Source organism: Glarea lozoyensis, assembly GCF_000409485.1.
Source record: "Glarea lozoyensis ATCC 20868 chromosome Unknown GLAREA7, whole genome shotgun sequence".
Taxonomy (NCBI): Eukaryota; Fungi; Ascomycota; class Leotiomycetes; order Helotiales; family Helotiaceae; genus Glarea; species Glarea lozoyensis.
The window spans coordinates 268,305-290,175 of NW_007361002.1; the positions used below are offsets into that span (position 1 = coordinate 268,305).

At 45.3% G+C, this 21,871-nt stretch overlaps 9 protein-coding genes across 9 annotated transcripts; 4 read left to right on the forward strand and 5 right to left on the reverse strand.

Annotated features, from left to right (window-relative positions):
* Positions 1–522: 522 nt before the first annotated feature.
* Positions 523–1,576, forward strand: GLAREA_01269 (uncharacterized protein; the record flags this gene model as incomplete). Its single annotated transcript, XM_008088485.1, has 3 exons — positions 523–754; positions 806–1,269; positions 1,361–1,576. The coding sequence occupies 3 exons, from the start codon at positions 523–525 to the stop codon at positions 1,574–1,576; spliced, it is 912 nt and encodes a 303-aa protein (XP_008086676.1).
* Positions 1,577–3,317: 1,741 nt separating this feature from the next.
* GLAREA_01270 (S-adenosyl-L-methionine-dependent methyltransferase) lies at positions 3,318–4,208 on the reverse strand (the record flags this gene model as incomplete). The annotated part of the gene is made up of 1 exon (XM_008088486.1): positions 3,318–4,208. One exon carries the CDS (start codon positions 4,206–4,208, stop codon positions 3,318–3,320), a length of 891 nt encoding a protein of 296 aa, XP_008086677.1.
* A 593-nt stretch (positions 4,209–4,801) lies between these two features.
* Positions 4,802–6,256, reverse strand: GLAREA_01271 (uncharacterized protein; the record flags this gene model as incomplete). Its single annotated transcript, XM_008088487.1, has 7 exons — positions 4,802–5,205; positions 5,258–5,310; positions 5,361–5,428; positions 5,484–5,810; positions 5,863–5,942; positions 6,004–6,040; positions 6,101–6,256. 7 exons carry the CDS (start codon positions 6,254–6,256, stop codon positions 4,802–4,804), a joined length of 1,125 nt encoding a protein of 374 aa, XP_008086678.1.
* Positions 6,257–8,133: 1,877 nt separating this feature from the next.
* GLAREA_01272 (uncharacterized protein) lies at positions 8,134–9,120 on the forward strand (the record flags this gene model as incomplete). Its single annotated transcript, XM_008088488.1, has 5 exons — positions 8,134–8,365; positions 8,413–8,535; positions 8,590–8,708; positions 8,772–8,853; positions 8,900–9,120. 5 exons carry the CDS (start codon positions 8,134–8,136, stop codon positions 9,118–9,120), a joined length of 777 nt encoding a protein of 258 aa, XP_008086679.1.
* Positions 9,121–10,099: 979 nt separating this feature from the next.
* On the forward strand, positions 10,100–11,633 carry GLAREA_01273 (MFS general substrate transporter; the record flags this gene model as incomplete). The annotated part of the gene is made up of 2 exons (XM_008088489.1): positions 10,100–10,317; positions 10,370–11,633. The coding sequence occupies 2 exons, from the start codon at positions 10,100–10,102 to the stop codon at positions 11,631–11,633; spliced, it is 1,482 nt and encodes a 493-aa protein (XP_008086680.1).
* A 602-nt stretch (positions 11,634–12,235) lies between these two features.
* On the reverse strand, positions 12,236–13,579 carry GLAREA_01274 (Metallo-dependent hydrolase; the record flags this gene model as incomplete). Its single annotated transcript, XM_008088490.1, has 1 exon — positions 12,236–13,579. One exon carries the CDS (start codon positions 13,577–13,579, stop codon positions 12,236–12,238), a length of 1,344 nt encoding a protein of 447 aa, XP_008086681.1.
* Positions 13,580–14,334: 755 nt separating this feature from the next.
* On the reverse strand, positions 14,335–16,221 carry GLAREA_01275 (Zn2/Cys6 DNA-binding protein; the record flags this gene model as incomplete). Its single annotated transcript, XM_008088491.1, has 1 exon — positions 14,335–16,221. The coding sequence occupies one exon, from the start codon at positions 16,219–16,221 to the stop codon at positions 14,335–14,337; it is 1,887 nt and encodes a 628-aa protein (XP_008086682.1).
* Positions 16,222–16,833: 612 nt separating this feature from the next.
* GLAREA_01276 (PLP-dependent transferase) lies at positions 16,834–18,291 on the reverse strand (the record flags this gene model as incomplete). The annotated part of the gene is made up of 1 exon (XM_008088492.1): positions 16,834–18,291. One exon carries the CDS (start codon positions 18,289–18,291, stop codon positions 16,834–16,836), a length of 1,458 nt encoding a protein of 485 aa, XP_008086683.1.
* A 2,579-nt stretch (positions 18,292–20,870) lies between these two features.
* On the forward strand, positions 20,871–21,789 carry GLAREA_01277 (uncharacterized protein; the record flags this gene model as incomplete). The annotated part of the gene is made up of 3 exons (XM_008088493.1): positions 20,871–21,233; positions 21,280–21,438; positions 21,496–21,789. 3 exons carry the CDS (start codon positions 20,871–20,873, stop codon positions 21,787–21,789), a joined length of 816 nt encoding a protein of 271 aa, XP_008086684.1.
* Positions 21,790–21,871: the final 82 nt, after the last annotated feature.

A 21,871-nucleotide genomic window follows, 5' to 3' on the forward strand; every position in this document is an offset into this window, starting at 1 on the left:
AGCCTCCTCTAACATCCCGCTGGCCTACTTTATTCTATAAACCTAATCGAATGGACGGATGGGGAACGATGTATCTGGCTGCCCCACATTCAGTTGTACCACCAAAGGTCTGCGGAGAATTGAGATATTGAGCACCATGGTTTGCCATATTCAGTGTCCACTGGCCTCGTTTTCTGAAATGGTAGGATTATAACGGGTGTCAGACGACATTTTCGTTCGAAAATCGGCTGAGAACTTCCCACATCATTGTCGAGATATTATTTTGCCACCAATGAGAAACCTCTACAGCAGATGCAGAATGGTAATGTATGTGTCTTTCTTTGGGTTACCAGATAAACCATTCTGCCGTCTACATTAAGCTGATATTAAAATCCGGCAGTTCTTCCCCACAACTCAACAGATCCCAACCTTCGGGTTCTCGCTTATATATGATATGACCCTTATGCCTTCGTATGTGTTAGTTCGAAGTTTTTCTAGACACAAGCAGCACAAGGACATCATAGTCGCCTCAATCTTGTTAAAATGTTCGTCGCGAGATTTGCTGTCTTAGCAGGCACTGCCGTTGCCCTCACGGACATCGAGCATAAGCCATTCATGCGGAAAAATATCGATCCAATTGTCTCTCCAGGACGATATGTTTCTCACATGCACTCATTTTATGGTTCCGATATCATCACCAAAGACCTGCCAACCACGGCAGAACTGCAGAAAGGATGTCCCTCTGGCGAGAACCCAAATGATCTATCCATTTATTGTGAGTCTTCAAATCCATGGACGTCATAAATCTAAACTAATATCAGGACAGGGGCACCAACACTTTACTACGTAAAAGGAGATACATACACAGAAATATACCCAGCAACCTTCAAAACTTATTACGAGAATATCGACCGAGCCGAGATTCCTTTCCCTCCCAATCTCAGCATGGTGGCTGGTAATGCCTCCGCAAAGTCACAATCTGATATAAACGAGAATATCAGTGCCATTACCTGGTGGTGCGATGCTGGACCTGAAGATCGAACCACCCGGCCTCGTGCCGCATTTCCACGAGTGACTTGCACAGCACATATGCAAGCGATCCTGAGATTCCCAGATTGCGTGAATCCAAGTGATGTGAAGAAGTATGCGTATGCGGCTGCTAATGGTGGAAAGTGTCCGAGTGGGATGAAGAGGATGCCGAGCTTGCGATTCAGTATTAGATATGATACCAAGAAGGCCATACCAGGAGGCTGGACCGGTATTCCGCCATTCAAGTTGGCTTGTGGTGCGGTATGTAGCCCTTCTTGTTTGTTTTGCTATCGGTCTCCCATATTGTATTGCTCGTTGGCGAAGAAAGTACTGATTCCTTTAACTTGCTTAGATTGGCGATGGTTATTGCTTGCACGGTGATTTCATTAATGGCTGGTACGAAGATGCCGCTCTTAACATGCTCAAGGCCAAGGGACAGACTTTTATGCGTATTGATGGTGCGCATGGAAATGGAAAGCAGTACAGCACCTGTAAAGCCAAGGATCGTGATCCATCCAATGGAACGAGCGATTATCACAAGAGCGTTGAGATGATGGGTATGAGTTAAGCAGGATGATGTCAGGTTCTAGATGACAGACGCACTCGAGGATCACCTGGAATCTGTGCGATTGGCTGAGGAGAAGCAATGGTTGAAAAGTGTTTAGCCCATATGCTCCCTCAATTTTCTATTTGCTTAAGTTGCAATCGGACCAACTTATTACGCATTATTTGCACTAATGCGAAGAAAATAATGATAAGCAGAAGGCACATGTGCAGATGATACTGGCTGAACATCTGAATCAAAATATTGAAGAAATACCCCTTTCATGGATGTAAACCAATACCAAAGAAACATGGTGGCAGGGTTGTTGAAGTGAAGCTTGAGAAGGCAAGGTGATCAAATAATAAAGACCACGCTGGCTACTCTGACATTTCTAAGTTGTGGATCGTTACATCCACCTACAAGGCCATTTAGTCGCTCCGTCTCGTGTTCCCCCGATCCGCAATTATCGTTGGAAAATGCTCGAACACTCTGAAATAGATTTATTGCACTGAAGAAAGAAACGGTGAATGGATCAATTATATTATGCAAACAACACTGGGGATCTTGTAGTTCTTCCGACTTTGGCAGGGCCCCAAGGCTTTTCTAGCTACGCCGAAAAGTGAACTACACGCCTGGTTTGAGGATGCGCATGCGGACGGAACACTTGATCACTCTGGAATTAGAGTTTATATCGGCTCCAGGATCTGTAAGCCTTGTGCTTGTAACAATAATGATGCCCACAAGTGTCCCCGTTTACTTCAGACAGTATCGAAATCCACGATCAACAAGCACTTTCTTGAACCTCACCGCAGCTTGAGCAACAAAGGCTGCTTAATCATAGGAAAAATTCGAGGCCGACGGATTTGATACACGGTTAGAGCAGCCATCGCAGAAATAACACCAAAGTCCATGACGATCCTCATGAAAATTCTTTCCACACTTCCAGGTGGGACCGGCCACTTAGACCATGAAACTGAGAGGATTTCTCCACATGGTGGCTTATCAACACCAAGCAATACCACCACCGCGGATGAATCAATCTGCTGGATAGAAGAAGGTGCATACATCTCGAGTCCTCCTACATCAGTCAACCAATAAGGCCAGCATATTGAGGAGCAAAAGTTGAGCTCAGCAATTGAGCAGACCAGGCCTCTGGGTAGAGTTCAGGATTGTGGTAGTGCTAGACATCAGCGGGAAGCCGAAGCTCTTCCACATTCTCGGCCCAGGGAGAGAATTACTTACCCCGAAATGTCAAATCATAGGCCAAATCTTCGGAAAACATCAAGAAGGCTAAGTGAGCGCGCGTGACAGCATTTTAGACTTAGACCTGGCTATAAGGATATATTCTCTTTGAGACACGAGTAGCTTACTTGCCCTGGATGTTCTTTGCCTAATAACAGAGGCTTATCAACAGTATATAAGTTGGCATCGTTAGCTAAATCACTGCTGCGAAGTGCATCTTCAACGGGAGGTTGACTCGATCTGAAGAAGAAGACCAAAACCCAAAATAGTCGACAAATATACCATTTTCGTCGGCCAAACTAGAGGATACGAGCTTGGGCACTTATTACTGTAACATAAAATTATAATTTTAGCATAGTTAGCGATATATGTTATAAGACGCTTAGAGTAGATCATAGCAGCTTAATGCATTGTGAAACTTCATGCTGTACTCTGAAAGAGCTTTGGTTTTATCCAATATCGCTTCAGTGTGAAAATGAAATAGTCAATGTGATGCGCACGCAAGAACTAGCTGCTTGAACGCTTACTCAGGTCTTCTAGCAACCGCCAACGCAGCCGATAATGGAATTTTCCTTCCTCCCTCATAAACTCCATCCAAAAGCCTCTCCATCTCAACTTTCACCTTAGCTAAATCCCCCTTAAAACTCGCCTGTCTGTCCTTCGCCATAGGATTTCCACTCTCCCAGAAAAATCGCATAAAACCCTCTTTACCAACGTGGAACCCGATATCTAAGACCTCACTTTTTATATCTCGAAATCCCGCTTCTTTCAATCCTTTCTCTAGTTGAGCGCGCCCGTACCAATGTCTAGGTGGTAGCAATGATGGGTTTCTATACGAAGGATCTACCGCAGTTGCAGCTTCCGCCCATAGTGTATGCGGTCCACAGTTCTCGTCAAAATCCCACATTCCGATTGCCACGATGCCCCTAGGAGCTAGCAAGCTTGACCATTTCTTTAGTGTACCTTCCCCAGCGGGCTCTGGCAGCACTTGAATGGCCATAGTGCTGAACACGTGAGAGAAAGATCCTTCCGTTACCGCACCACCAACTGGGGAGGCCATATCGGCGACTTGAGTCGTAATGCTTTGGTTTCTAGTCAAGTCGGCTATCGTCATCAGTTCTTCTAACATGCCTGGGGAGATGTCTGTTGCCAAGATAGGTAGCGATGGAAAGGCAGCCGAGAGTAGATGGGTAAGTGATCCGGTTCCTGCCCCTAGGTCAATGGCTCGCGCGTTTGAGACAGATGATATGGGATGGAGAGCGTCGGCTAAGGTAATAAGATGTGCAGCACCAAGACGAGAAGATCTCCCTACAGCTTCGTTATATTCCGCTGCGGCGTCGTCCCATTTGTTAGGGTCGGACCATTTGCTTGATGCCCCAATAGCAGTTCCACTTTCAGAGATATTTGAACTCATGACTACGTCGAGATGGGAAGTGATGACAGAAAAGTGATTTCTTCTAGTGCCTGCGTGGTGATACACGAAGTGTCGCTTTCGTTGTGACTTATAAATTTTGTGGTGATGGAAATGTTGGATGTGTTAGATTGAGCGATAAAACAGGGAAGAAGTTGGGATGAAAGCCACTGATAAAGATCTGACAAATTATTGCAGGCTTTAGCGGGACAAGGCATTCTACGGGCGCTTAACCACTACTTAGTCATCCTGGATTTTCTTTCTACGGCCGGAGACTATCAAAGTCTATCAATGCGAGGAGACACTCGCAAACAAATGTACATACGCATCGGAAATCGTAGGCACAATCGTCACTTTCAATAAATGTTTGATTACTAAAGATCCATTAATTTAAAAGTTCAAAGAGTATTTACTGCTACTCTAGAAAAGGTTATCAGCATATAGCGAGTTGATGAAGATCGAAAATACAGCATGCTATTGACGTCTTATCCTTTTTCACCTTATCGAACTCTATATAATTACCCAAAGTGGTAACGGAACAGCCGCCAGCTAATTACAATCAATTCATCGGAGAATACAAGATGCCCTAGGGGGTATCACCGGGCGTGAGGATCTAGCTCGTGCACGCTGTAAGTCTTCACAACGTTGATATTGCCCGCCTCAACATCAACATCGTTATGCAACGCTTTGGAAGTAGATTTGCTATGCGTGCCCTGAGGAACCAATTCTATACTGTTCTCGGATAAACCTTCTCCGCTGTTCTTTGTAATTGATGCGGCTGCCGAGGAGATGTCGTGATGTTGCGAATGGGTATGTGAACCTATTGAGGCGAAGCTTCGTACTGAGCGAATTACAGACTCAATGCCCTCATGTCTTACCGTGCCGTACAGAAGAGGGAGATTGACCGCAATGAGAGCAAGACCGGTTTCTACAAGCATCCAGTATATGCCGTTAGTGTTGAGCATATTCGGGTCGAAGGTCGCAAGTTCCGTTTTTTCCGCTACGAAAGTGTTAGTTTCAGTACGCGATAAGTGAAACAAAGCTATGCATACCATTCAACAAATTAACGTAGAAAACAGCTCTAATGATCGATGCAACCACGGTTCTATGAAGCTCAATTAGTCTTTGAAGAATAACGTAGCACATAGAACTTACAAGATACCCATGCCAAATATGCAGGCAATTCCTATCTTCTTCCGAGTAGTAATGTGCAAATGAAGAACCTGTCACAGATATGAGATTGATCACAAAGTCTCGAACAATGAGCTCGTTACTCACTGATGGGATAGGCATCACAAGAATTATCAAGTCGGTTCCAACATCTGACCAGCATAGGGCATAAAGAAATTTGGTGGTAGACCAGCAGTACTGTGCTCGCCCGGCAACTGGTCCCCAGTATCTGTCGATTTTGCCAGGACAAATCAGCAAGACCGCGAGGAAGAAACCAAACATCCAGACAGCCATTATGACTATTGAAACAATCGATACGACGTTGAAAATCGAAGTCTTTGGTCCGACATTGAATATTTTGCGGTAGAAGAATATGAAACTCAATTTGATACACCCTAGGGCTAAAGGCTGAAATAACTCAGTGATCCAGAAGACCTGACCTGCGTTAACTTGTTATACGAAACATGAACGAGTAAAAAGTCAGTACCTTTTCGACACTGGTTTCAGTGGCCTGTTTCAGTTCCTTTTCCTTTGGAGTAGAGTACCCTTCGGACTTTGTCGCAACACCTACCTCAAATTGTGAGTCTAGAAGCTTCGTACAGGAGAAACGTGGGTGGTTCATCATTACCGACGACGGTCGCAATACCCATCCCTATCAAGAGCCCCTAACCACGATTACCCGTTAGTGTATGCTAATTCTCCTTGTAAAAGAGTCCTACACGTACCAGTGCAACGTAGACTAAGTAGTCCTCGACAGCCAGCTTCTTGAGCTTCCTGAGTCTAGCTCTTGTACGCAACGCAACTAATATTGTACCGATGAAGGGAAATACGACGCCTGCAGCAGCGACCTCGCCAGGAGTGAACTTCGCGTAAAGCCCCATCGTGAAAAAGTATCAGTTATTTGACACGACTAAGGTAAGCCAAAGGCGTTGGCAATGAATGTTTCCAAAACAATCAGTCACATGGAGATGTGTGTAGAGATGCAAAAAGTTTCGTGGTACTTTGTGATGATATGAGAAGAGAAGTATGTAAGAACGCATCATCCAATAATCAGCAACAACCAGGGTTGGCCCAACAGTGTTATGATCAACACGGTGTGACACCTCCCCTTTTAGAAATTCAAGCAGAACCTGAATACATCGGGACTTCGTACCATTTCCTATAGAAAACCTCCCCCGTAAGAGAAGGAAACAGCCATCCGAATGACCCTGCACGGCGCAATTATTTGGACGTGGGTAAATTATTTGCATGTTGGAGATTCATATTGCCAGCCACTTACCACTTAGCTACAAATCAGGCCGGGTTGGATATGTGTGGGGGTGGTACAGCAGTCGCCTTTTTTCCACTTCAGTACAGATCGTGCAGAGGGATTGTTGGAACTTGCATGGTTGAAAACAAGATGAAGTAATTATCTTGTTGTTGGCCTACTGCCTACTCACTGTTGAAATCAAGCTGTGGCACGACTCGCACGTTTGTGGAAGATTTGCAGGACTGGCCGAGGATGCGACTGGCAATTGCATAAGTTAAACACCCATGTACTGCAACAGGAAGCTCCCCGCTGCGGCCCGGGCGGGTAGGGCTAACACCATTGGTTCTACGGTACAGTACGGGCACTTCGTAGACTAACCTTGCAGAATACGGCGCATATGTTCAGGGCTTGTAGACTCACAGTTCGGCACAGCTTTACATCCCCCGAAGATGTGGCTATAGAAATTTCAATCACTGCGCGGAGAGCTCTCAAGGCAGATCCTGTGTAACATGGTTTGATGCGCACAACATTTTCAATTTGAATCTTTCACGAGCATGCTACATTATGACTGATAACACCTCGCTACCTCGTTGCATACGGAGCACCATGAAGTTTGAACTAAAGCTGCTACTCTATGCCATTCTGCAATATCATAGGCAACTTCACATACACGCCACCACGATGCAAATCGTTCATCCGAGTAGATGCTGACACATCACCCCATCGGGAAAACAAGACGACCGGTTTTAGATAGAGGAATATGCCCTGAGAATGGCTTCCACCGTTGAAGTCCCCGGGTTATAAGCCTTCGCTTGGGCGGATTCTGTGTCTGTTTGGACTTCATCTTTGGCGAATCAGTTGAATGTGCAAATCAGCAAGAGTAGGGTCATGAGCTTACTGGTTGTCACGGGTATTGCTAGAGCATGTACAAGGCCACAGAGGACGGCGAGGAATATTAGAGAGCTGAGCTGCATATTGAATGGTGTTGCTGAGTGAGGGTGCTAGCTGAGGGGCTTTGAAGTTGCTCGACGTCGTTGATTTCTTGTGAATAATTCTGGATCAACTCACTGCTATGTAGCTTACCAGAAACTCAGCCCAACTAGGTTATTATGTATTCCCTCCGGAACCAACATGCACCTCACAGGAAGACTGCTTCAGCTTTTTTATTTGCTTTCTTCCAGAGTAAGGTCTTGCCGCATCAAGCATTACTGATTTTCGTGCATGAAAACTTCCTTGTTCCGGAATGCAAGGTAGTCACAATGTTTGTGATCGCTGATCACTTTCTCTGGATCGACACAGCAAGTGTCTAAGATGGCCCAGTACAAACACTTCCAACATGTTTCTTTAACCGTCCATGATTTGATTGATGGGTTCTGAAGTTCGGTATCTTCAGTAAGCCCGACAGAGTTCCCTTTTCAGTATTCTATTCCTTCGTTTAGCTCTTCCACAGCTTCTCAGCAACACATTCGAGTTCCAGAGGCTACAAATCTACTACAAATCTACATCAGAATGGCCATCTCTACTATCGAAGAGGAAGACCAAGAGCCTTTCTTGGGAAAAGAAGATAGTGGAAATTTTCAAGGAGCAACATATCGCCGTTCTCTGAAGACTCCATGGGTGCTGACAAAGATTTCTTTACTTTCGATATTGATTCACATTGGCCTCCTGGTGTTGTGGAAATCTTCGTGGCAACAGCACTCCAATACATCTTTCGAAAGGTCGCAAGCATCAAAATTCTATAGTAAGCCGCTACTCCACCACAATCTCCCACATTTTCTAACAATGAAGGTCCGTTCGAAAATGTGATCAGTAAAAAGATTGAAAATTGGGAGAAAGACGCCTGGGATAATAGTATCTTCCTGGGAGAGCCTTCCGAAGAACTTGATCTGGCATGGGACAAACTTCAAGCGGGTAGGAGACATCCCCACGTTTAGACATTATAAGTTTCTGACCGTTCATACTCAGTGGAAGGAATCAGCGTCTCTCCCGAAGAAAGTGCTAAGGTCAATCTTACAAGTGATATTCGCTTGAAGAACGGGGACCAAGCCGTTGTTGTGGGATACTTTCACAACTTACACTGTCTTGTGCGTGATTTGTGAAAACTTCCACAATCGCTGATGAAATCTGCTGATAATTTGATTCCCAAGCGCTATTTATACCAAGGTCTTCACCCCGAGACCTATGTTCGATCTGGCGGTGATCCTTCCCATGGGGGTCTCCATCATTCTTGTAAGTAGCCCCATTGGCCATTGTTTACATGATCTAATATCAAAAGATCATTGTCTGGAAGTCCTACGACGATCTGTACTCTGCAATCCCGACCTGACATTGCATGCGATACACTGGCAAACGGAAGAAAAGTTAGGCATGACTCTGAGACCTGAATCTACTCGCCAATGCGTGGATTTTCAAGCCATTTACGACTTTTCCATGACACGCAGATTTGCACGTAACATGATTGTCGATGTAGAGGATTCTGTTTACGACTATCAATAAGAGCCTCTGTCTGCCTCACGGACAGCGAGGTTAAGGGGTCTCATGCACCCTAGGTAGGAATGTTGAGGTTGAGTGAGGATTTGAAGTTTGACTGCGAGCATGATAGGCATAACGTAGCGAAAATCGACCTTGAAATATTAATTATAAAATCAAGTGACGGTAACCTTGTGAATGGGGTTTTCTTCACCAAGTGGAAGTGACGCGAAGTCAAGATTAGAGCAATCCTTGCGCCATGATAGGTTGGTGCAAACTAACGGCAGTTGGATCTAGTTGCCGATACCTCAAAGCTTGAGTAGCACTTCTGTGCCTTATCCGCTTATTTAACTTCCTTTTACAGCGTCTGATAAGGACAATCCGGTCTTTTTTCGTGGAAAAGATGTGAGCAGGGTGACCCATATAAGCTTTGCCACCAACATGCTTCTTCGTACGCAAGGATGTGAGTTGGTCCTGATGTAACTCTCCATGCGAAGGTGAATTCCGCATTTGGAGCGCATCAGATTAACAAGATATGTAGTCCACATATACCTCTTTTAGGCTGAATGCATGACACAGTCAATTGTAGGATTTTGCACTTTGAGCATGTCCGATCCTAGATTCAAGCAATACCCGACATGTGTGCGACGCTTTCATTTAGGCAGGCGACGACTAACAGAATGTTACGGCCATGCGCACAACAAAGTACTTCATATCTACGAAACATTGGCCCCATGGTACAATAGAGATCTTCGCTCGGTGATACTACCCTTTTGTTCCTGCTTGCATCAATTAACGGGCAAGGTTCGCTTGCTTCAAGTTATTTGCATTTCACAGCACAGGTAAGTTTACTCCAGATCAGCGACATGGTGTTAGACAAAGGTGATACTTGTCTCATTCTATGCTTGTCAATGATGCAACTAATAGCCCGCTCGAACTCATGGTCGACTCTATTCCCACTCTGATACACACCCTATTACTTTGGGAATCAGCTGGAAATACGTAAATGGCTTCACAAGTGTCGAAACCCTCTGAAAAGCTAGTGAGCGCAGGGAATATACCAGTAGAGCCACTAGCTCCGACAACTCACCTTGATAATAAGTCCCTTGATAAAACAAGCAAGGAACAATTGAAAGAACTGAAAGACCCTAAGAATCCCTTCAACTGGAGCTCTGGGAGGAAATGGAGCATCATTTTGCTTATTTCGTCAATTACGTTTGTCTGGTATGCTGGCTATCAGTTACATGGAAAGCTCAAGTGCTAATAATTACATTAGCTCGTCGTCGTCGTCAGTATTCGGCCCAGCCTTACCAGAGTTTTTGAAGGAATTCCATTCTTCTGGTGATACTTTGGCGACCTTTACCATATCAGAGTATGCAGCAGGTTATATTCTCGGGCCATTGATCTGCGCACCACTAAGTGAGCTTTATGGTAGAGTACCAGTTATTCACGCCTCGAACTTACTGTTTCTGATTTCTACTATTGCTTGCGCTTTGAGCATCAACATCCCCATGTTCCTCATCTTCAGACTTGGTCAAGCCTTTTCTACATGTGGTGCAGGAACTCTCGGTCCTGGCCTGATTGCCGACTTGATACCTCTTGAAAAGAGAGGCTTTGCTATGACTATCTTTGCAGTTGGCCCAACACTTGGTCCGTCGTTGAGTCCTGTAGTTGGTGGGATCATCGCTCAGAAGCTTGGTTGGAGATGGATATTCTGGTTTATCAGTATTATTGCAGGGGTTCTCACTATTGTTAGTGCTCTGCTGCTCAGGGAAACATACGCACCAGTGCTGCAGGCTCGGAGGAAGGTTCGAGAAGAGCACGCACGGGGAGAAGTGCAGACCCGAAAGCCGTGGTCAGCCGTTTCGAAAGCATTTATTCGGCCGCTGAAGCTTTTGATTCATTCTCCGGTAACTCTGATCTTGGCTTTGCAGAGCTCCATCGCTCTAAGTTACCTCAATCTGGTACTCTCCACCTTCGCTATCACATTCCAATCGCAATATGATTTTACCATATGGCAGTCCGGTTTCACTCTCTTTGGCATTGGAGTAGGATTCATCATTGGCCAGATTGTGGTTGGAGCTTTCTCTGACCGATGGCTCAAATATCAAAAGTCGCGTCAAATGGATGTAACACCAGAAGATCGTCTCCCGCCTCTCATCATTGGCTCTGTTCTCATCCCAGCCGGGTTTTTCTGGTACGGCTGGTCTACAGAGTATCATACTCACTGGATAGTTCCCATCATTGGCAGCTCTCTCATTAGCATAGGCGCCATGTTTTGCTTTCTCCCGGTCTCAATGTACCTTGTAGATGCGTATTCTGTGTTTGCTGCTAGTGCTACCGCAGGTAATTTGATGATACGGTCTATCGTCTCTGCGGTGCTTCCGTTGGCAGCTGAGCCTCTATATCATAGCGTTGGATACGGTTGGGGAAACAGTATCTTCGCTTTCATAGCTATGGCTTTTCTTCCTGTTCCGTTTCTGTTGGTTCGTTATGGGCGTTTCTTGAGGACTCACCCAAGGTTCCAGGTTCAGTTGTAGAAGTCATCTGGAGAACATAGATAATATCAGCTGCCTGATTGTGCATGTGGCTGCTTTATCTCTGTGAGGCGCTATAAGTGCTCTGTGAGAGATTGGAGGTACGGTCGAGAAAAGCATGCCATTATGATACTCAGGTTCCTGACGCTATACGATTTTCAAATGCTGGAATACAGCGACACGAGCAAGAAACAGCAAGTAACTCAAAGCATTTGATACGGGACAGATAGATTGGATGATAGGAAAGTGCTTTTCCTATAGTTGAATATATCCTAGCTTTCTCCCCAGCGCAACCCACACAAACGACCAAATCCAGAGACCACGGAGAATCATGTTGCAGACAGTTTTGGCCCGACCGAAAATGACAACTGGACAACACTTTTGACAACTCATGCTCTTTTCTTTTGTTTGTCCTGCCTATCCTGCCTTAAATGTCTAGTAATCAAAGAAAACGAGATCCACCGCCTGTTTTTCGTTGAGTCGTGGATCGTAGAGAGTGTAAGTTGAGGATAAGTCGTTATCGTCCAATGTATCATTCATTACCAAGTTGCTTCCAATCCAAAGACAACCAACTCCCATTTTCCAACACTATAATTGCCTGATCCCTACTCAATCATTGGAACTGCAGTTACAACATCTTCCTTCAATTTCGACCATCGACTAGTCTGAACACGACCATCCTTGAACACTGCCAGGAGATGTTCATCAGGTCTGTCAAAAACCTCAATGTCCTCTAACGGATTCTTGTTCAAAATTAGCAGATCCGCTGCAAAGCCATCTTTTATTTGCCCAAGAAAATCAGCCTGCCCGAGCAGCCGAGCCGCCGTCACGGTCGCACTCTGCAAAACAGCAACAGGCGAAAGAACCTTTGCTCGTAGAGCAAACTCTTTTGTCTGCGCAAAATGCATAGGTCCCATGAGATCAGTGCCGTAACAGATCTGAACCCCAGCATCGGATGCGATTTTCAACGATCGTTGTCCTGCGCTCAGAACTTGCTGGAGTTTTGCTGCCATTCTGGGATCTGAAATGAAGTCTTTCAACTCTGGAGATGCGGCGACGGCATACGCGGTAAGTGTTGGTGTCAAAAACGCGCCCTTCTCAGCCATGTACTTTGCCGTGTCTTCATCTATCATATTTCCATGTTCGATTCCCATGACACCATTGTCGAGAGCATGTCGGATTGCAGCAGGAGTATATGCATGAGCAGTGACATAGGTCCCGCTGTTCTTCGCAACAGTGTTGATGGCTTGAATTTCCTCATTACTGAAATGCACGCTGGTAATCTTCTCAGCGGGACCAGTTATGCTGCCACCAGAGAAGATCTTGATAAAGTCACTTCCGGTCCTAATCGATTCTCTCGCAGCTTTGATACAAGCGGGAACACCATCGCAGACTCTGCCCAAAGCCTTCGCACCACTACAACACTCGCCATCATCGTGGGGACCGCGAGGATCAGCGCTACCGCCGGTTTGTGTCAGCAGTCTGCCTGCTATGAAAAGTCGAGGTCCGGTAAAGACGCCCTCTTCTATTGCTTCCTTCAGCGCAAGTGTTGCGCCCCCACAGTCTCGAGCGGTGGTAAAACCTCTCCGTATCATTTGGAGACAAACATAGGGCTGTCGCATCATTGAAACTTGATCTGTGAGTCCAAGAGTATCTCCAAGATTCTTTTCTCCTGGCACTGCTGCAACATGAACATGCGCATCAATGAGACCGGGGCATACGTATTTTCCCTTGAGGTCGATAGTGATACCAGAATCTTGGTGTGGCTTTTCCGATTTGGTCGCTCCCGTAGTTGTAGTTGTCACGGATTGAACAATTCCATCTGATAGCCTTATTGTGGCCCCTTTTAGGACGGATCCATCGATGGGGTTAATTATGTTTGCATTTTCAAGAATGTAGGTGTTGTGAGGTGGTAATTTCCACGGGGTTGTTAAGCTGGAAGATGCCATGTTTGGTTTTTCGAATATGAGGTCGTGCTTTTGGTGATCGCAAGGCTGTTCTATCTCGCTGAAACTTGTTGATATGTTGAATCATGAATCAAAGGTTGGAAGACTGGAGAATATCAATCCCGCTATTATATACTGTTCATTTTGTATTTCTTGGTGGCATTGGAATTAAGCGAATGTGACGGTGTTCACTTGCGCGTCAAGAACTTTTATGAAGGAGACGTCACTCTATCTCATTATAATGGGATACTGATGCCTTGAGAAATCAGCCCTCTCGGTGTGAGCTGCCTCTTTTAATCGGGAGACAGCAAAGTTATTTGCGAAAACATGGAGCATGACATACGGACCTTGGCCAAGATCGTTTGACGTTAACCTTGGTTCTGCAGGAACGCACCAATAGAACCTACTTCGTCGTGGGCTGCCTTCCTGGGAGTGACATACTAGAGTAAGCCGACCCACTTTGGCTTCGAATCAAAGCTCGCGTGACATAAGCAGCAATCCACCCCCATCCTTCGTCGCTGTGAACTTCCCATTCCAACTCCTGCTGACGCTTTCCTTGATAGGCCCTAGAAAGCAGGCTCAGTCAATGATTTTTCCATACAGTATCGCAAATTCCAAAGTTAATTTTGGTCTTATTTCTCTCATGTCCAAGAGCTCATTGTAGTGGCCTAACAATATGTGGTACGATAATAACGTTCAGAGATCAAAAATGTCGAAAAGATATATGTCATAGAGATTTTATGACTCTTGATTATCTTTCACAAGAGCAGAATGTCCAGGTTCAGTTTCTTCATAACGTCCCGCCAGTCAACAAAGATCTCCCCCAAATTGCACTGTCGTGCGCTCGCTAATTCTTCGCGATCCGCCCAAACTTGACGGACTACACGGTCGATGTCCTTTCGATTCCCTGAAACTTCATTGCTGGATGCAAGGTATCGATTCGCCAGTTCAAGTGATTCGAGCGTGTAAGCCTCGACCATTGCCATAAAAACCGGCCACACAGATACGTATTTACTGTGGGTGTCGACAAAAGTCATGGTATTGTTAAGGACTTCTGAGACCTGCCTAGCAACTGTAGAAGGAGGGTTTTGCAAAACTGTGCACAGGAAGTATATCATGACACCGCCATGAAAGAGATTCAAATGAACCTCGACTAGCTGCCGAGTCCGGGCTGAATTAGATGCTTGCTGTTCCATGTACAGTTCCACATCGTCATCAAGCGGCTTTTCAAGTTGACTGAACATTTCCTCGACTTGCACGAGAATATCCTCCTTCATCCCTTGAATTCCCGGCTTATATCCCATGTTGGCTAACTGTACATCGATTTGGCGAGCCTGATAAATCATCCCAAGCAGACGCGTATTCCCACCCATAGTATAACCAAAACTAGGTTGTGATATGACATCGTCAACCATGCCATCTATGTCCTTAATGTAGTCTGGTGAGTTTATAGTACCACTGCAGACCGTTTGCGACAAGACAATAGCCAGCACAAAGTTCTGAGTGATAATCCATGCATCATGCGACAACATCCACGGTTTCTGAGTTACATACTGACTCACAAACCCGACAGCGCCTCGAATGTGCCTCCGCCAGCCGTGAGAATTGTGATTGAACACATGCTCAGCTAGCATGATAGAAAGTAAAGCCGCAAGAACGCTAGAGTACTCTTTCTCTGGGGATTCCAGGCTCCGCCTGAGTTCCTGAATGGCTTTTCCAGAAAATCGCATAGCAATTGCTTTCTCATTCTTTCCTCGTTTGGGGCCTTTTAGGTTTGATATGCTGTACGCAGATTGGGCCAAAATAGCATAGTACAACGCCTCAGTGCTACTTGTTTGTGCACCAAGCACCGCAATAGAAGGATAGGTTGACCTCCATGGATTACGGCCATCGTCAATCGGCATCATCTTTCCGGGAAGTTGAGAAACATAGTGCGAAAACAGAAAATTTTCCTCTTCAAATCCATGCGGCGTGAAAGACTGCGATGGATTTCGGGAGATTGACACTGACAATGCTGTTTCCCTCGAGCAAGGATTCCGTTCTATGTCCCCGTTGTCGAGAGTCGTCTCGTATTTTCCACTGAGCAGAGAATTCCGATCAATAGGTGAAGTTGCAACACTGTGAACAACGCTGACGGCAGCGTCTCGTTCGCTGATAAGGCAATTGACTTCGCTTGTTGGAGAACCACAGGAATCACGGGCAGATTCCTCGTATAGCTGATCCCCCGAAGGAAGCTCCGATAGTCTCGTCCCATTATCAGAGTCCACCTCGGCGCCTTCATTTTGCAGGAAGGTGTAAAACGGGTTGAGTTTGTGTTGTATCTTGCAACGACACTCTCTCAGCTCACAATCATCAATCAGATGCCCAACTTGTTTCAGCGTCCAATCCGGATAGCCTTTCCACGTCAACTCGCACGGATAAGCCCGCCTTTGCTGGGGAACGTAAGCTCCGGTTGCAGTATCGACCCAGACAAGACGAATCTCGTAGCCTTCGCAAGGAACTCGCATTCGCTCACACTGCGAGCAATGTGGTACCGCATTGTCGCATCGAACATTTCTTCGACGACATGTCCAACAAGCGGTAAATGTTCTCTGGCAGTTCGTTTTCGGTTTTCGTGATTTTTTCATTGCTGAAGGAGTAGACATTGGAAGAAGGTTATGTAGAATGACATTACATATCGTACGTTCAGAAAGGAAGAAGCCTCATCTCTACAGCCAATTGATCGGATCCTTCATCAGTGAAAATTTAAAGTTAAAAACTGAGACGAAGATGAACCTTCTCTATAATAGATGAGACGGGTTGGTTATTAAATAATGTCGGGCCCCGAGGTATATTTCGTCGATTAGTAGGGGCCATCTTGGATTGTCGATGAAGACGTCGACCCAGATTCGTTTGACGAAGGTTCGGGATTATGGGGTACTGGGGTAATTCTACTAGCCCCCAACTAGGCTTAAATCAGGTTTCTGCTCATCATCTTAGCCGAGGGTTCGCAGCCAATCAAAGAGCTCCATTATACGCACATATCATGAAATTATACGAAAATCATATACCTGTATGCGATACATTGGAGCTATCATCTGACTCTGTGAACATTGAGATTTGTAGCAGCTTTTTGTAAGCGGTTTCCTGATTTATATATGCGACTGTGATTTGTTGAGTGTGATTCTCTCGAAGTGTGCCAAAGTATTGGAGTTATGACTCGTCTCATTCATCCAGGAGAGTGCAGCTATAAACTGCAATAAAATTATATACTACGATCAATCTTGATTCTTAATCTCATCGAGATGTATAATCAAAAACTCCTTGACCAAGCTGACAAATCTATCAACATCCTCATCACTTATTTCCAAGTTCATCGGAGTGTATCCTCGACTTGCCAAATACATCCCATTCGCTAGCATGTAATGATAATAAAGATTGTGCCATGCGCCTGCTTGAGGGCTAGTGAAACGCAAGTTCAACATTGTGCCACGACTGGATATGAGGACTTTGGGGAGATTGACGATCTCATCATTCCCAGTGTACAAACGTACATCGTCTTCAAAACTGTCTATCTCTCGGACGTCTTTGAGATACTCAGCATGCTCTTGAGAGTATATTCCGGTATCGAAAAGCACTTTCGTAATTCCAGCTTTCATGCGGTCACCCCTGGCGTTGAATTCCTTCAGTTTCTGCTCGTTATAAATGTCCAACGCCACGATACCCGCTGACATGGAGAACACATTATTATTGAATGTCCCAGCGTGCATCAAGCCTTTCGTGCTTCGTGCGGGATCAAACATCTCCATAATATCTCCTCTCCCACCAAAAGCTCCAAAGCTCATTCCACCACCAATCCATTTGCCCAGCGTTATAAGATCTGCTCTCAGACCCAGCGTCTCCAAATATCCCGAAGGCCCAAGACGAGAAGTCATGACTTCGTCAACGATGAACAAAGCACCCAACTTTTCACACGTTTCTCGCAGGTATGTGAGAAACTCGGGGAGTGCAGGACGGCATCCAGATGATCCTTGGACAGGTTCGATCAATATTGCTGCCAAGCTGTCTTTTGGCAAGCTTTCGATGATTATCTTTGTCTCTTTGAGATTGTTGAAGGGTGCCGCAACGAACTCATGTGGGAGGTTGATATTCAAAGGAGGCGTGCTTGAAGTTTTCGAGTGGTACCACTTGCACATTGCCATCGTGAAGATAAATGTGCCACCATGATATCCGCTGCTGAAAACGAGAATCTTCTTTCGTCCAGTCCAAGCAATAGCGGCGCCAATTGCCATCATATTAGCCTCCGTTCCAGAGTTCGTAAACCGCACCAAGTCCATACCTCCTTTCGAGAACCGCGCTGTAACCTTCCGCGCCAGCTTTTTCTCATAAAGAGTCGCTCCACCAAAATTCCAGCCGCTTTTCATGGTTTTGCTGAGAGCTTCTTCAATGCGGGGGTTTGAGTGCCCAAGTAAGCCGGCGCTGTATTCGCCCAAGAAATCGATGTAGGTATGTCCATCGGCGGAAGTCAATTCTTTCCCAGTGCCTGATATGATCGACAACGGAAATGGCTCAGCATGCAGACTTGTGCGAGTGTTTCCTCCAGGCATGCAGGCGGCCGCATTCTCATGAGCTTTTGCTGAGATAGGATTTTTGAAATAGTAGGCTGCGTGCGCTTTGGTCACAACAAATGAGACATAATCATGCCCTTTCTCGGAGCTGGGTTGTGACTTTGACATTCTCAAAATATACGCCCCTCAAGACCTTGTAAGTTCAAAAAAGGGTTATGAATTTATGGCCTTATTGTCGGGAATGATGCAGAGTCGAACATTCGAAAATGTTTTTCGAGTTCCCGAAATAAAACACATATTATATACGATATAAACATACTTGCAGGGAAGATCAAATTGGAAACCTATAACGAGGAAATTTGTCTGAATGTAGCGGCAATGTTGGATCCAAATGGGCTCTGGCAACGATGACTCGGTGGCGGCGATCCCACTCTTGTCATGAGATCCACTTGGTTTGTCGTTCTTGAAGTGGAAGTCCACAGCGACCAAACTAGTGTGTCCTGGAAATTTTGACGCTCTGATAAGTGTTTAATATTATTAAAACTACGAAGAAGAAATCAGGAAGGCGAGAATCCGTTTGACATTGTCTAATTGACATTCCGTTGTCGCGGTTATGCAGATCTCACGTGCTGAGCTCCGTACTGCAAGACAACACGAACATCTGCATTATCGTAACAAAGCAAGGATCTCTGATCGGGTAGACAAGCTCTTGAAATCTTACTATTTCCACTGAGTTTGCTAGACAAGGCAAACCAATTTGACATGCCTTTGTGACTAGAAGACTTTTTGAAGGCTTGGGGCCGACTTTCTTTTTAGATGGATGAGTCTTAATGCATTTCCATTGCGCCCTATTTCAACCAACAGCCGAACTTCTGAAAGCTTTTAAGTCGAGGCAGCAGAGAGCCTTATACCCACAATGCCCGTATGTAGACGACGGAAGCAATTCCTAAGGCGGATATCCATCAGATTCCATCTAGTAGAGCATCCAGAAGGCTTCGCCGAGTTCTCGCAATTTGTCGGCAGCGATGAAAAATTCTCAATATACAGAAAACTTGCAGTTCTCGGTGCGCGAGACCTCATCTATCTTCAGGTAAAGGTGAATCATTTGGAGCAACAACTTTCCGATCTTGACGAGGAAGGTAGAGAATTAATCCATCAAGTTTGAGCTTTCGACGAGATACATATGGTAAAGGCGGCTGCGCGATCGTGGAAGTCGTTCTCTGGTCTTGTAGAATAGGTCGATGAACGTCAGAAACCAAAGAAAGACGTAACATTGCGAATTTGTGAAGTCATGAAGCTTTATGGTAAGCTTGGAAACCACATGAGAAAACGCAAAAATGCTAAAATTCTACGTAGAAGAGGCGGCAGTGTGAAGAAGTCAAACGCCAGCGCTTGAAAGGCCCAGAGAGGGCCTCAACAATTTTGTTGACTGGCTTGGTTCTCGAAAACCACTTCTCGAAAGTACTTGACATCTTTTAGACAACGGGGGGCATCTCGTCTGTCTCAACAAAAAGCCTGATGCAGATCGAGATCCGAGTATCTATGTTCATCCAGCTTGGTTTGGATCGTTACTTCAGAAAACCAATAGAAGACAAATCTGAATTCTGGAGAGGGTTCAACCCCGCCCTCGAGGGAGCGTGTAGTGTCGGTAGTGGGATTGCTATCTGAATTTTTAAGCTTCTCTGCCAGTTGGATCGATCTCGGTGATGTATTCCATACCTGCCGATCAGATGGGCTTGAAATTGACCGTGGTTGGAGTTTTCACCACAGTGTTCGCGGGCAATGTTGAGATCCTGACGACCGCGAAGTGAGAGGGGGCATTTGCTGCTATTTACGCGTATGTTTTTATACCTAAGGATAAAAGTCAATTACTGATAAACGCTCAGATACACAAGCAGTTCTGATCGCCTTCTTGGCTACACCCAATCGAATGATCACGCTCCGTCGACTTGTGTTGGCCGATTTGTAGCTTGTGTAAGAAATATTGGAAGCGATAAAGGTCATTCCGATGAATGTACAAGGGTTCAGTGTATGAAGAGAATGTTGCAGGAAAGAAGTTATAGTTGTTGGGTGCTTTTTATCTCTGTCTAGCTATAGGCAGGTATTTGACGTTGGTGGTTGATAGGTGTCTGTTCGAAGGGACAATGCCGTACATGAGATAAGAAGACCGCAAATCTGACTAAAAGTGTAATTTTTATATATTAAGAAACGTAAGCGACGATTTATTTCTTAGGTTGGTTTGGTATACTTCTAATTTTGTACCGTGGATACTGAAATTATAGAGGAGTTTTATGTCTTAAAAAACTCGACTGATCAAGTTTTCGGGAATTCTAAAGCTTGACAGTGACATGGGCATCTGGCCTCGAGGCTCGCAGAGGACAAAATAAGTGTCAGTCACCTGCCTAGCAATTTTGGACCAAATAAGTCAACTTTGAATAGAGCATAAAAAGTCTTATTTACTCAAAATAATGCACGAAATATCTCTTATTGCTCCAAATTAATACACTAAATGACCATATTTCGTCAACATAATCGAAGAAATACCGTGTTTCGACTGCCATTCATTTTTTCCATTGGTGAGTGAATGCTTCGTTTCTGGAAAGTGCGACTGGTTGTCGGCTCGCGTACTTTGTTGTGGAAAATCTCATGTTTTGTCAACAATCAACATTACATTATTTCATCAACATTATTCTGCTTCAAGCACCATTGTCTTCTTGGTTACAGGTACTTACTAGGTAGCTGTAAATATGAATTCGCCATCAAGTTATGCAGGAAGTCTTTCTTCTCATCCACCAAAAAGCAACAATGTTGATGCAAACGCCGCTTTACGGGATATCAAAAAGATGCTAGAGGAGATCGTGGCAAAGGTCGACGTACTAACAGCATCTCAATATCAACATTCAACTGAGCCGACAGATCCACGCCTCATCAGAAGTCAATCGCCTGAGCTGACCGAGCCAGAGGAAGAAAGCTTGTTTGTTCCCGACCTATCGGAGGGACGCATAATCGAGGAGGAAACTGTGGTCGAGGAGGAAGCTGTGGTCGAGCAAGGTGACAATATAGAGACAGGAAGCTCCGTCGCAGGACAGCCTTCTCCTGAAACAGTGACAGTTAGTAGTATATACTTCTATCTAAACGTTTGCTGATACTCAATAGCCGGGAACAACTGATGACGAATATCGTCAGACCACAAAGCCAAAAGTCAAGAAAAGATCCAGAAGAGAGCACAGTAGCGCTAGTCCAACCAAGATCCGCAGGGCAGAGCACATACAGCAACACCATATGCCATCCCATGCGTTCGTCGACGACGGTGCTGTAAGTCAAATATCTTCAAGTATTTCTGTCGAAAAATGCTGACCCACGAAAATCTAGGCAAAGCGACGAACACAAACATCACCAGAGGCTTCCAAGAAGAGAAGAGCTAGCGAGCAGCGTATAACAAAGCCAGGAACAGCAGTCAAGGCTGGGCAGACGGTAGAGAGGCGCACCCCGGCGAAGAAAGAAGAAAGGAAGCGCCAGATGTCGGTGGGCAGTTCCTCAACACGCGAGATTGTCATAACAAGTCGAGCTCCACGGTCGAACAGTCTTGGTTTCAGGTGTTCCGCGAATTGCAAAGGCTCGATGTGTGATTGTAGCTGGCCCAAGGTGGTTCAACGTATGTCTTAGTTGAAAATGACAGGATACTGTAGGATTAGGTTCCTTTGGTTACGGTTTGTTGTTTAGTCTACAAAGCTGACACGGCATACAT